The 13,093-nt window shown below is 44.7% G+C and overlaps 1 protein-coding gene across 1 annotated transcript in view; it reads right to left on the reverse strand.

Moving 5' to 3' along the window:
- Positions 1 to 6,351: 6,351 nt before the first annotated feature.
- LOC136626577 (speedy protein A-like) overlaps positions 6,352 to 13,093 on the reverse strand; it is a 31,072-nt gene continuing 24,330 nt past the window's right edge. Inside the window, exons 5-10 of the mRNA XM_066601626.1 lie at positions 10,994 to 11,107; positions 9,762 to 9,919; positions 8,851 to 8,909; positions 7,642 to 7,724; positions 7,058 to 7,226; positions 6,352 to 6,972 (exon numbers count right to left, since the gene is read on the reverse strand). Coding sequence (XP_066457723.1) covers positions 6,736 to 6,972; positions 7,058 to 7,226; positions 7,642 to 7,724; positions 8,851 to 8,909; positions 9,762 to 9,919; positions 10,994 to 11,107 — 820 coding nt within the window. The 3' untranslated portion in view covers positions 6,352 to 6,735. The remainder of the gene's footprint in view (positions 6,973 to 7,057; positions 7,227 to 7,641; positions 7,725 to 8,850; positions 8,910 to 9,761; positions 9,920 to 10,993; positions 11,108 to 13,093) is intronic.

Below are 13,093 nucleotides of genomic sequence, written 5' to 3' on the forward strand. Positions count from 1 at the left end.
GGTCATTCAGTGTCATGGACGTTAACCAGGCAGTCCAAACAACACAACCAGAGGAAGAAAACCAAGATATTGAATGCAGTGATGCCCAATCCTTTTTTTGGCCTTGGAAGAGGAAGATGAGGGTAGGTCAGTGCATGTGGTCAGCCCTCTACAGGTGATATGTACTCATGGGATGTGGAACGGAGGTGCCAGCTCCCGATGCTCACTGTAACAAAGTGCACTGAGGAGGAGAATGACAAAGAGGAAGAGGAGGTGGAAGAGGATAAAGTACTCGAACTAACATAGAGAGGCAGAGAGATTCATCATAGCAGCTTGCAGGGAGAGGAGCAAGAGGTAGATGTCTTGGGCAGCATCCTGCCAAGGTAGCAAGTAGGGTGTTGCAGAAAAACAAAAGGGTAGTGCCACCACATTTAGCTGCTACTAATCACAGCATTAGCATCATCAGGCCCACAGCTAGTTCTGCTCATTAGACTCATGCAGTCTAGGCATTCTTTGAAACCGCAGGTGGTGACAGAAGAATGGTCATCTGTAGGATCTCTGGTAAGCATTTAATATGTGGCAGAAACGTAAACAACCTCAACACAACATGTATGAATATTCACATGAACTCCCTCCACCCACTGTCTTGGAGAGCCCACCTGGGCCAGAGGGCAAAGGGTCAGTCTCATCTTGCTCCCTCTTCCACTGCTGTAGCTGTCTCTTCTTCCATTTCCCTCCCTGTTCCTGCAGTAGCCTCTGAGCACAGATAGGCAATTTTCTGTAGGGGTAGTAGCACACCTATTTCAGGCCTGTCCTCCTCAACTGACCATCTGACGGGCTACATGCTTCAGGGCCAGGAGTGGCAAACAGAGCAGAACTTGAACTGCCACTGCCACCACCACAACTTTCACTGACATCTACCCCATATTCTAGCGTATCCCAGGTCAGAAGCCAGCCTTGCTTGTAATGGAAATGCTGCTCTTCAGGCTAATAGGCACACCTTTCGCAACGTGATGCTCCATGCTAACCCACAGTACCAGATGCTCAGCCACCATGTGTTTGCCCGAAAAGGAGTCTCTGCCCTGTACTATCATATGAGTGATAACATGTCCCTGATGTTGAAGAATGCTATCAGTGGCAGGGTGCACCTGACCATGGACACGTGGTTCAGCAAACATAAACAGGTGCAATACGTATCCTTAACAGGTGAATATCCTGGCCAGTACGTGTGTATGGGGAGACATGTACGAGATGTACGGACATGGGAGTGGGAATCTGTGAAGGTGTGTGGACATGACCTGGGCGTTACCTGTAGCTCAGCCCAGCCAACCCATGTCTTCCAGTGGAGGCATACTACACTAGAACCCAGCTGTTTGAAATGGGGTAGGTAATACTGAATTTACAGCTGTCACTTTTCAGTGCGTGTGCAAGGCAGAAAGAAGGGGAAGAGAGGCCAGTCAGATTTACTATAATTTATTTAAGCCAGCTCATAGCTGGTGTAGATTTTAGTCTGGCACATGGAGTGGCCAGACATCCACCAAATTTATTAAGAGGCCTCTTAGTACATTTGGTGCACATTATTCATAGTATCATAGTATGTAAGGCCAAAAAAAGACATATGTCCATCCATGTCCATCCCCCAAAGTTGATCCAGAAGAAGGAAAAGAAAACCCTAATGAGGTAGTAGCCAATTTTCCCCATTTAAGGGAAAAAATTCCTTCCTGACTCCCATCTAGTATTCCGAATAATCTCCGGATCAACAATCCTTTTGAAGTTATTAATGATTATAACATAAAATATTGTATCACCCAAGAAAGGCATCCAAGCCCATCTTGTATTCTTTTATCGAACTTATCATCAGCATGTCCTCAGGCAGAGAGTTCCATAGTCTCACTGCTTTTACAGTAAAGAACCCCCTTCTATGTTGGTGTAAAAACCCTCTTTCCTCTAGACGTAAAGGATGCCCCCTTTTTACAGTCACAGTCCTGGGTATAAATAGATGATGGGAGAGATCTCTGTATTGTCCCCTGATATATTCTTACATAGTTATTAGTCACCCCTCAGCCATCTTTTTTCTAAACTAAATAATCCCAGCTTTGATAACCTCTCTGGGTATTGTAGTCCGCCCATTCCGTTTATTACTTTAGTTGCCTGCCTTTGTACCCGCTCAAGCTCTGACATGTCCTTCTTGAGTACCGGTGCCCAAGACTGTCCTCAACACTCCATGTGTGGTCTGACCAACGACTTGTAAATAAAGAGGAAGAACAATGTTCTTGTCATGCACTCATAGACCTCTTTTGATTCTCCTCATGATCCTATTTGCCTTGGCAGCAGCTGCCTGACACTGGTTGCTCCGGTTAAGCTTACAGTTAACTGAAAACCCCGAAGTCCTTTACTATGTCAGTGTTTCCCAGTGGTTTCCCATTTAGTGTGTAATGGTGACATGTATTTCCTCTGCCCATGTACAGAACCTTACATTTATCAGTATTGAGTCTCATTTGACATTTTTCTGATCAAGCCCCAACTTATCCAGGTCCACTTGCAATCTCCTTGCGTCCTCTCTAGTTTTAATTTCTTTATATATCATTCTTGGCAACTGCCACAATAGGACATGCCACAATTTTTTTTCCACACAACTGCGCATGAGTGAAAACATAGTAAATATGTAAGAAACCATTGAAAATCATCAGTTTCATAATTCTGCATTTTCACTCACTCTCACATCGCTCAAGAAATGCACGATTTTCTCGCAAGTGTGAAGGCACCCTTAGTTTTAGCTCATTATTTATAATTCACGTAACAGTAGGAAACTGCCCATTACCTTTCATAAATGTAGTGAATGCCTATGATCCGTGCTTATGGAAATCCAATAAATGTTCCTATACGTGGTTGAAATCTGCGGCATTACACCACAGCTATTAGGTTCTATTGAACCTAATAGCTGAATGTTCACGCTGCGGAATGAAATGACCCACGGCATGTCCTATTTGCTGGGGTAATACGCGCGTCCGGCTTCGATGTAGTTAATGGAAGCCTGCCTTCATGCTATACTTTCGCTGTCAGTACAGCAGAAGTATCGCGTGAATACGTGACCCCGCCCGCCGGCCACGTCATGCTCTGTACTCCGCATGCGCAGACCAGCTCTCCGGCGCAAGCACGCCGGGCGGCCCCATTGAACAGAGCAGAAGACCGCACAGCGCAAGCGCGTCTAAAGGAAGGAGAAGACAGCGTTAGTCGGCGCCAAGGAGACGAGGACGCCAGCACCGGAGGGGGTAAGTGTATAACTTCTGTATGGTTCCTATTTAATGCACGATGTATATTACAAAGTGCATTAATATAGCCATACAGAAGTGTATAACCCCACTTGCTGCTGCAGGACAACCCCTTTAACATAAAGTGCTGTATATTTAGGATATATTGAGGATACAGGCTTAGCAGTTGAGCCCGCAGAATCCTCAGCAGGAGCGGGCTGTAACTGACAGCCAAGGTCCTGCTGCAATGGGTGGGTTTGGAGATAACTCTGACCCTGATCACTAAGGTCTTATTGTAGCTTGATGCCACCGGAAGTTAGGGGTCTGACAGCTCTAAGCAGGAGGGAGCGCCCCTGTCACACCCCTAGCTGCCTATTTCCTGCATCGCACACTATGGAAGAGCGGGGAAGGCTAGGGCAATACTTGCCGACAGTGGGGACCACAGAGCGCATGGGGGGCGATGATGGAGCATGGCCAGCTGCCCATTACACTGACAGCGTCCTGTTCCCGCTGGCACTGTCAGTGTTTGGCGACTAGTGTCCTGCTGCGTCCCAGAGCTCCCGACCCCACTGCTGTCACCTGTCCTTGCAGGTCTGCTCTCACAAGTCCCCTGGCAGCCTCGCATCTCCACTAGCTGTGGTCCCGCTGTCACAGTCCATACCCTGCACTCCGTTAGCCAAGGGAGTGCGCCTGTCAGCATCGGCGCTCCTGGAGCGTGGGGGGGATGTGACCGCTGACAGCTACTCCACTCCCCATGCTCCCCTCGGCAGTGGCACCCGTGACAGCTGCTGAAGGCAGTGGAGGCAGGGGTTCGGAGTTGCCATCAGCGGGGGCCTCGGTTGAAGCTGGGGACAGCGCCTGACGGGCTGTTCCACAGCCCGAAGCACTGTAACATCAGAAGCGAGGCCGCCGCTCCCAGCCTTACCAGTGACAGGCCCCCAGTCAATCATACGCCCCCAGCCAATCAGAAGTTGGGGGCGTTGCTAAATTTTCAGACAGCTGTATTGTGTCGCCACCCCTTACTTCCGGTGGCGACATAATATGCTGGTACTGACTACTAATCCCTAAGATGTCAAAGTCAATGGTGACCATGGCACATAAATGGTCAACAGAGAGAGGCAACGAGTGCTTTTATTCTATATGCATGCCTATGTAGCCCACAGAGTGGGTGCATGCAGCTATGGCTATGACAGAGGAGAGTGGAGGTACACAGAGAAGTATGATATTCTCATCTTCTGATTTGGCATTTCAACTCTCATGAGCCCATAAATTTAGTTTATGGTGCTCATAGGAGCTGACAGATTCCCTTTAACCCCTTCATGACATGGCCTATTTTGGGCTTAAAGGCGTTCGGCGCGAGACAACCCCGATGCAGGGACCTAAAGAAAAAACCGGACAGCGCTTACCTGAATCCCCGCGCTCCAGTGACTTCTTACTTACCAGCTGAAGATGGCCGCCGGCATCTTCTCCCCTCGGTGGACCGCAGGGCTTCTGTGCGGTCCATTGCCGATTCCAGCCTCCTGATTGGCTGGAATCGGCACGTGACGGGGCGGAGCTACACGGAGCCCCATTGAAGAAAGCAGAAGACCCGGACTGCGCAAGCGCGGCTAATTTGGCCATCAGACGGCGAAAATTAGTCGGCTCCATGGGAACGAGGACGCTAGCAACGGAGCAGGTAAGTGAAAAACTTTTTATAACTTCTGTATGGCTCATAATTAATGCACAATGTACATTACAAAATGCATTAATATGGCCATACAGAAGTGTATAGACCCACTTGCTGCCTCGGGACAACCCCTTTAAGGATGCAACAATTTTTGGCGGATTTTCTTCTCCGTTTATCAAAAGTCATAACTTTTTTATTTTTTCGTCGACGCGGCCGTATAAGGGCTTGTTTTTTGTGTGGCGAACTGTAGTTTTTATTGGTGCCACTTTTGGGTACATAGACTATATTGTAAAACTTTTTTTATTTTTTTTATGATAGCAGGGAGAGAAAATGCATCAATTCTGCCATAGATTTTTTTTTTTTTACAGCGTTAACCATGCAGCATAAATGAGACATTCCATTTTTTCTGTGTGTCGGTACGGTTACAATGATACCAAAATTCTTAAATTTTTTTTAGGTTTTCCCACTTTTCTGCAATAAAACCCCTTTTTTTGGAAATCTTTTTTTCTATTCTAAATTGCTGCATTCGAAGTCCTGTAACTTTTTTATTTTTTGATGTACGGCACTCTATGAGGGCTTATTTTTTGCGAGACGAACTGTAGTTTTTACTGGTACCATTTTGGGGTACATATGGCTTTTTTGATCACTTTTATTGCGTTTTTAGTGAGGCAAAATGCTAAAAATTAGGATTTTGCCTCAGTTTTTAGCGTTTTTTTTTGCGTTTTTTTCCGTGCACATTCAAAAGCATGTGCAACTTATTGTACGCGTCGTTACGGATGCAACAATACCAAATATGTGGGGCTTTAATTTTTTTTTTACCTTTTTTTATGCTAATCTGAGAAAAAGCATAAAAAATGTTTTTTTACTCTTTTTTTAACATTTTTTTAAATTCATTTTTTTAATCTTTGTTTTTTTTACACTGTTTGTGTCCCTCTAAGGGACTTTAACCACTGCCCTGTTGATCGCTGTCATAAGGCATGGCAGAGCTACTGCTCTGCCATGCCTTATCGCTTATACAGCGATCTCAGGCATAGGCAATACAGGACGCCAGTGTCTGGCGTCCTGTTGCCATGGTGACAGGCCGGGCTCTCGCGATGACATCGCGAGTTCCGGCCGGAGACACAGAGGGAGCGCGATCCCTCTGTGAACTCTTTCCCTGCTACGATCTACTTAGATCGCGGCAGGGAAGGGGTTAACAGCGGGGGGGGGGGCGCATCTCCGATGCCCCTCCGCTGTTGCAGCGGGGCGCCGGCTGTGACTGACAGCCGGCTCCCGCTGCGGGATAGCGCGGGATCACATATGATCCCGCGCTATCTCCAGGACGTAAGTTTACGTCCTGTTGCGGGAAGTACCAGGCTGCCAGGACGTAAACTTACGCCCTGCAGCGGGAAGGGGTTAAATTACATTTTACTTAGACACACAGATATATAAAAAAATGACTCAGACAAAGTATAATAAGTTAAAAAATATAATATTTATTATTTGTGTATTATATGTGTTTTGCTTGTTACCTCCCATCACTCACGAAGAGGGAACAGCAACACGCAGGACAGGAAAAACCCCCAGTGGAGGAAACCTGTAGGGAAACCATGGCCGCTGTACTGCCCTTCCTCCGGGCATACTAAGGGAGGGTAACACTATAAAATGTGTGCAAGGTGACGGTGTGTGACTACCTACAGTGACTGCATGTGACTACCTACAGTGTGCGGGTGTGTAATCATGTTTATTGAAAGTGTTTTTCGTCTGTACGTGTGTGTGCACATGAGTAAGTATGAGCTGTGAATGTGTGAAGTCTTGTCTGTGTTCATGTGGTGACCATAAGAAGGAAATGTGACGTCTTCACCTGTCGTCGCAGCTGTTGGGATCCGTGTCGGGTTCCTCTTCTGCCTGTTGGACTCTCCACATCGATGGAAACTTATGGATGTTCTTACAAAGGGCGCAGGGTGGAGGTGGGCTACCCCATGGGCCGTGGATGGTGAACTCCTCATGATGTCTTCTGAATATGGGAATAGCCCAGCTGTGTTGTATCTGCCGCTGTCTTCTCCATGCCCAATTTGTAGGATCTTCTGCCATGACCTAGGATTAAACAGTATATGATTAGTATTATTATCACACAGGCTCTTCATTCAAGATTGGAGTGTTTTGTATTATTCTTACTAACCCGTTCACAGGTGCTCCGGTCCACCAACGCATTGAATCCCATCTGGCGGAATAGCTGGTTCCGTTGTTCCAGAAATTGTTCCTTCCTCTTCCTCCAGCCATCTCCTAAGGCCCAGGCATAGATTTCATCACAGAAGTCGATGTCCTCCTCCATCTGGTTGGCTAAGAAGCTGCCAGAAAAAAAGTTAAAACAAATGATGAACAAGTCAAAAGAGTGTAAAGCGGATTACCTGTCCATGGGCGTTTTTGCATTGCGTTGCCTGTGGCGATAATAGGCCGCTGGGAATGCAGTGCACGCTTTCCATAGTGAATTGCTGCAATTCTCCGCGGGTAACCTATCTGTCAGATAAGCTTACCGCGGAAATTCATCAGCTTGCTCCTGCTCCACGAGACGCCCGTGGACAGGCAGCCTAAGGAGGGAACTGGATAAATGGGGGAGCTAACGAACACTAAAACAAGTAATGCTATGGGGTCCTGGAGTCTTCTCCATAGTTCACTTGGACTCCTGTTACTTGTTTAAGTGTTCATCTTTATATTTCTACATCCGCCTGTAAATGCAGATCTGTTCTAATAAAAGCAACTCACAGCGCTCGAAAGAAGTTCTTTCTATATTCCTCGGTACGCAGTCCGGCTCTCCTGAAGTACACGAGGACCATTGCCAGGAGGTACTGGTGGGAGGAGAAGGACAGTGAGAGGATGGAAGTAGATTTACTTTCTACATAACTTATATATGTGATCAATATACTTCTGTGAATACTAGTCAGTACAGAATATAACTGCACTGTATGGTTAAATGTAATTGTTACATCTAACATTGACTATTATGTCACCAAGTAACAGAGGGCAATGTGTCACCAGGCCTATTACATCAACATAAGTCCCTTTATTTAACAGGGTTGTCCCATGAAAAATAGTGTTTACGGTTAAATCTAGCCCATTATTAGGAACATTTTACACTTACTAAAAATCTTCAGATATTCCAGGACTAATTCTAGAATAGCACCACCTGTTGTGACAGAACTTTTATGTGTCCGGTCCAGACTTGCTTCTCTGCAAAGGATGTCTTACCCTCTTATCACTAACTCATTATGGCCGCCTGCAGACGAGCTGGTCGGATCCGGCGGCGAGAATTCTCGCCGCGGGACCCGACCCGAGCGCCAGCAACGACGAGCGCGTACTCACCCACGCCCGGTGGCCCCAGGCTCTTTCATGTGCCGGCTACCGGGCAGCCGGCGCATGCGCAGACCGGATTCAGCGGCCGGGTGAGTGACGTTTCTGTGCGAGGCTCTGCGAGCCCTGCACAAAAATAGGACATGCCGCGGTTTGTTTGCCGCGCGACATTTCGCGCGGCCAAACCGCGGCCGTCTGCATAAGAGTGCGTATTGTAATGCACTCCTATGCAGGCTTTCAGTGGCGGAAATCCTGCGGGAAATCCCGCCGCGGGATTTCCGCCCGTGTGCAGGTGGCCTATCTCTTCTGACATCAGAGAAGAGGCAGCAACTTCAGAGGAAGGCGTTCACAACTCCAGGAATCCTTCTACAAACCCAGCAGAACAGAAAGTGAGGCAAGACTAACCAGATGTGTGACCACCTTGGAACATTTACTGAGGCGGACACAACAGAAACAGCAGGTGGTGCTATTCTACTATCAGTCCTGGAATATTTGGGGATGGAAACTTTTTTTTTAAAGTGTAAATGCAAAAATGTTTATATTTATGGGCTGGATTTAACTATAAATGATAGTTGTTGCCCCTTAAATATGATGGATATTCTGTTAGTTTCCAGATTTTCTTACCTTGTCAGATGTTCTCATGCAGCTGTCTCTGGTTAGAAACTTCTTGAAGTAGTCAAGCTCTAGAAAAAAAGGAGAAACATCAATATTTCAGCAATTAATGTAGCAGTTTTAGCAATCTATTTAGTGACTACAATAAAGTAACACAATCTCCTCTGGGACATAAGAGTGAAATAAGCAGCCGAAGAACAATCAGTTCTGTACTTCTACAGGAATCTCCTGAAGACCATGGACATCACATGTGGTGACAGCATCACACAGACATTACATCACCGACTGTCCATGAGAGCTTGGAGATAAATAGGTTAGAATGAATAGATGGGGAGTAAAGTGTTAATAGTAGACCTAACTGTAGAAGCAAGGTGAGACCCCGGGTACAACCTTCTTACAGACATTTTTGGGAAGAAGACACAAAACAAACAAAAATTGTTGCAATATATTAAACAAAACCTGCCAGCGGGATAACTCTGCTGAACCATGTGCAACATGAACCCAGGACAGGTATGCAAGGTGTTATTCTGAAACATTGCAGCATTTCAGCGTAACACACTTTGCAGTTTGCCTGTTTGACTTAGGAAGAGAGCTCTGAAGTCCATGAGGCGGGCCGCGCCGGACTCTCCTCGCCCGCAGCATGTTGACTGACAGTCCTCTCTCTGCTTGTGTATAGGGATAGACCTGTCAGTTAACATGCTGCGGGCGAGGAAAGTCCGCCGCGGCCCGACTCATTGACTTCAGAGCTCTGTTCCTGAGTCAGACAGGCAAACTTCCAAGTGTGTTATTCTGAAACGCTGCAGTGTTTCAGAATAACACATGCGGGCACCTTGTATTCCTGTCCTGGAATCATGATTTATCATAGTTTTATCTAAGATGCTTTAAACCTGCTGCAACACAAGGAACATCGGGTGGAGTCTTACCGAGGACACGGAAGAAAGCTTCCCTTTCCTCCTGTAGCTGGGCCCGGTCATCCCTCCTTCTCTTCTGGAGGTCTTCCTCACACGGGCAGAGTTTTCTCTTTCCCTTCCGGCTGGGGTGTCCTCTGTTGTTTCTTCTGGACAGCGTGCCATCCGTAATCCTTAACAGGGGAAATAAAAAGGGATTATTATTAGGCCAATGTTCATAGTTTCTGTGCCCAGTATAACTAAATTAAAAGTGTGGATCACAATGCAGTCTCAATACAATGTTATCACATTATGGTTGTTTGTCCCTCCCTATATAGTAACTGCCCCCTATAATGGTAATAACTCCATAATAATAACTCCATACTTATGTCTTCATACTTATGGTCCAATTCTCCAGGCTTATAATCACCAAATGGATCTATATTTCTTCATAGTCAACCAAATATCTCCTTATTTATTCTAAGCCACCAAAACCTCCAGTATATCTCCAAATAGATGAATTCACTCCATAATCTCCATGTTTATAATTATTAAACTTAGTGAATAATAATCACATATCTGAATAATAATTGGGTCAGCGTGGAATATGTTGGGCGCTATATAAATAAGGATATAATATACCCTGAACAGCTTAATCAATAAATTAGGGCTGTAGCTCATCCTGCCCAGCCTTTCCATATGTTTGGGCATCAAGTAAGGGATTCAGGGTGCAAACTTTGGATCAACCATAAGGGTCAATAGCGCCCTCTTTGGTAGGGATAGGTGATGGTGCCATAACAGAAACTGCTACAAACATGAATTACACAGTTAAACATAATCAAATCACATTTAGGTTACATCATTATCCTGCAGTTCTGTAACAGCTATCTGCAATAAACATTATCTATCAGAAGCATTTCTCTAACAACTCCCTACAGCTGGACATCACTTATCTATCATCGCAGTACCCCCTATATTATGTATAACCCCTACATTATACACTCTACATATAAGATATGTCTATATAATACACCTCTCATATAAGTAATAATTTTCTTGGACCATACATAAAGTACAACAATATGACTCTTACCACTCTCTTGTAGTATAACACATGTTTTGCACCCCTACCACCTGCACCCCCCACCCTCCCAAAAAAGTAATAAGAAAAAGCAATAACACAAGAAAGCGGTAGGTCTATAACACAACTTTTACAATACAGCAGGCTCAGCATATGGCAGTATACAATCCTCAGATTTGTTACTTACCTCTCCTCACGGACAGCGGGCGGTGTATTCTCTATCACTGATGTAGATGATGCAGCTGTATTTGATGTAGATGTAGATTTGAATCTCAGTTGAATGTAAAAGTCGCTGAAGTCGCTTTAATAAGAGCAACAGGGAGCTAGTCTCAACTCTAGTAGAGCAATCGCAGACTGGCACCAACTGTCGTTTTCCTGCTCGGCTTGGAAGCAAATCCTGCGATCCTATTGGCTGTTGCTGGTGGCACCTGTCACAATGGTTCACACAGCAGTAAATGTAAAGGGAGGCCGCACTCTCATCATCTTACCCTCCATACTACTATATTAGGGCTTTGAATGGCTACTTAAAACTTTCCCTTTCATATGTTTCCATTATATTATCCATCTAGCGCCATTTATAGCGGCTGCCATGTTGTTCTCTTGGGTGAGATACAATCGGTCATACTATATATTCATACACTTGGATATATTACAGCGTTATTCATGTTATCGTTAGTCAGTTTTTCCTGCCGCCTCCAGATGTTACCCTGTATGAACAGAAAACTAGTTTTTTAACCCCTACATTTCCTATTGGTTGTTATCCTATCAGTTTTGTTGCAGGTTTTACTTTCTGATTTATATATAACAGAAACTGAGGATCGGCAATAACATCCAGAGGGCATTGGGGCAGGAACATGTGGCAATTAGTAAATGTTGTTGGCAATATGTAGATCAGGGGGGTCAAACTCATTCTCACCAAGGACCACATCAGCCTTATGGTCGTCTTCATAGGGCTGATTGTATAGCAAAGGTTCATTCATGTGAGTGCATTTGAACAGCGTATCACGCCTGAAAATTATTCCACACGTAATATGCCGTGAAAAAAAAAAAAAATTCTTGTTTTGTCCCGACCCCTTCTTCCTGTCCCGTAGTCACCCATCCCGTGGTCAGTCAGTGTAGTTGTTAGTTGTTGTAGTTGTACCTGTTACTATGTTGGTCAACATAGTGTCAGTGTATCCGTCAGTGTAAAATAAATCCACAAAAGTTTCTGCTGTGTCCCCGACCCATCCCGTGGTCACCCCGCCCCAGTAATCACCGTGCCCCAGTGATCACCCCGTGTCCTGTGGTTACCCACCAATAAAGGTTTTTTTTGTACACTTCTTTGGGTGTATAATAAATGTATATATCTATACAGAATTTCTTTCAAAAAGGTAATGCACTGCTTGTATGTGAAGAATCAAAAGCCTTTATTGCAGAAGCGTCAGATCATAAGTTACACAGGGGACGCGTTTCGGTCTACAACAGACCTTGGTCACCTAATTTCTGTGAAAACATTACTTCCTTTTAAACCTAGTGCAATTAACATCAATTAAAAACAAAGGTAACAGCTAAAAGTTAACTCCCACATGGCTGGCATAAAATTCCATGCTATTAACTGCATAGGCCAACTAATGTGATCTGGACAATAATTCACCTGTTCTATGTTGTACAGATTTGTAATGCAGACCACATTGCAATACCCATATTTTCAGCAGATAAATAAACAGATAAGCACATAGAATAAATAAATATTCGTCATAGGACATATATTAGATAAGACATTAATCCTATACTGATTACGGTTCTAAACAGATAACCCACCTATAGAATATTAACACATAGCAAAAAAAAAAAGAAATGATTTTTTTTTTTTGCTAATAGGCACTTTGTTATTATTGGGTAATTGCATTTTTTCATTCTGGCCTTCTGTCTATGTGTTAATATTCTATAGGTGGGTAGTTATCTGTTTAAAACCATAGGCTTGACAAAGACTAGATGTCGAAACGTTGCCTGTTCTGCTTAACATGGAGCAATAAAGAAGTACATTTATTTTACACCTTTGATGCTACTACGTATCTTTACAATTTGGTGGACATTGGGTGGGGCCGGAGGTCCATGGTCCCAGTGGAAGTGGCTTTGCATGAGCTTGAATATCTTCACTGCTGCAAGATTGGTAGATATATTGAGTGCTGCTGGAACCTGTTTGTATACTTTACTGGAAACTCATGGATACAATTTAATATAGCAGGGCTCAGACGGGTGGACTTTTAAAAATTTTTTTTTTAGATGATTTTATTACACACATTAC

Source organism: Eleutherodactylus coqui, chromosome 4, assembly GCF_035609145.1.
Source record: "Eleutherodactylus coqui strain aEleCoq1 chromosome 4, aEleCoq1.hap1, whole genome shotgun sequence".
Classification (NCBI taxonomy): domain Eukaryota; kingdom Metazoa; phylum Chordata; class Amphibia; order Anura; family Eleutherodactylidae; genus Eleutherodactylus; species Eleutherodactylus coqui.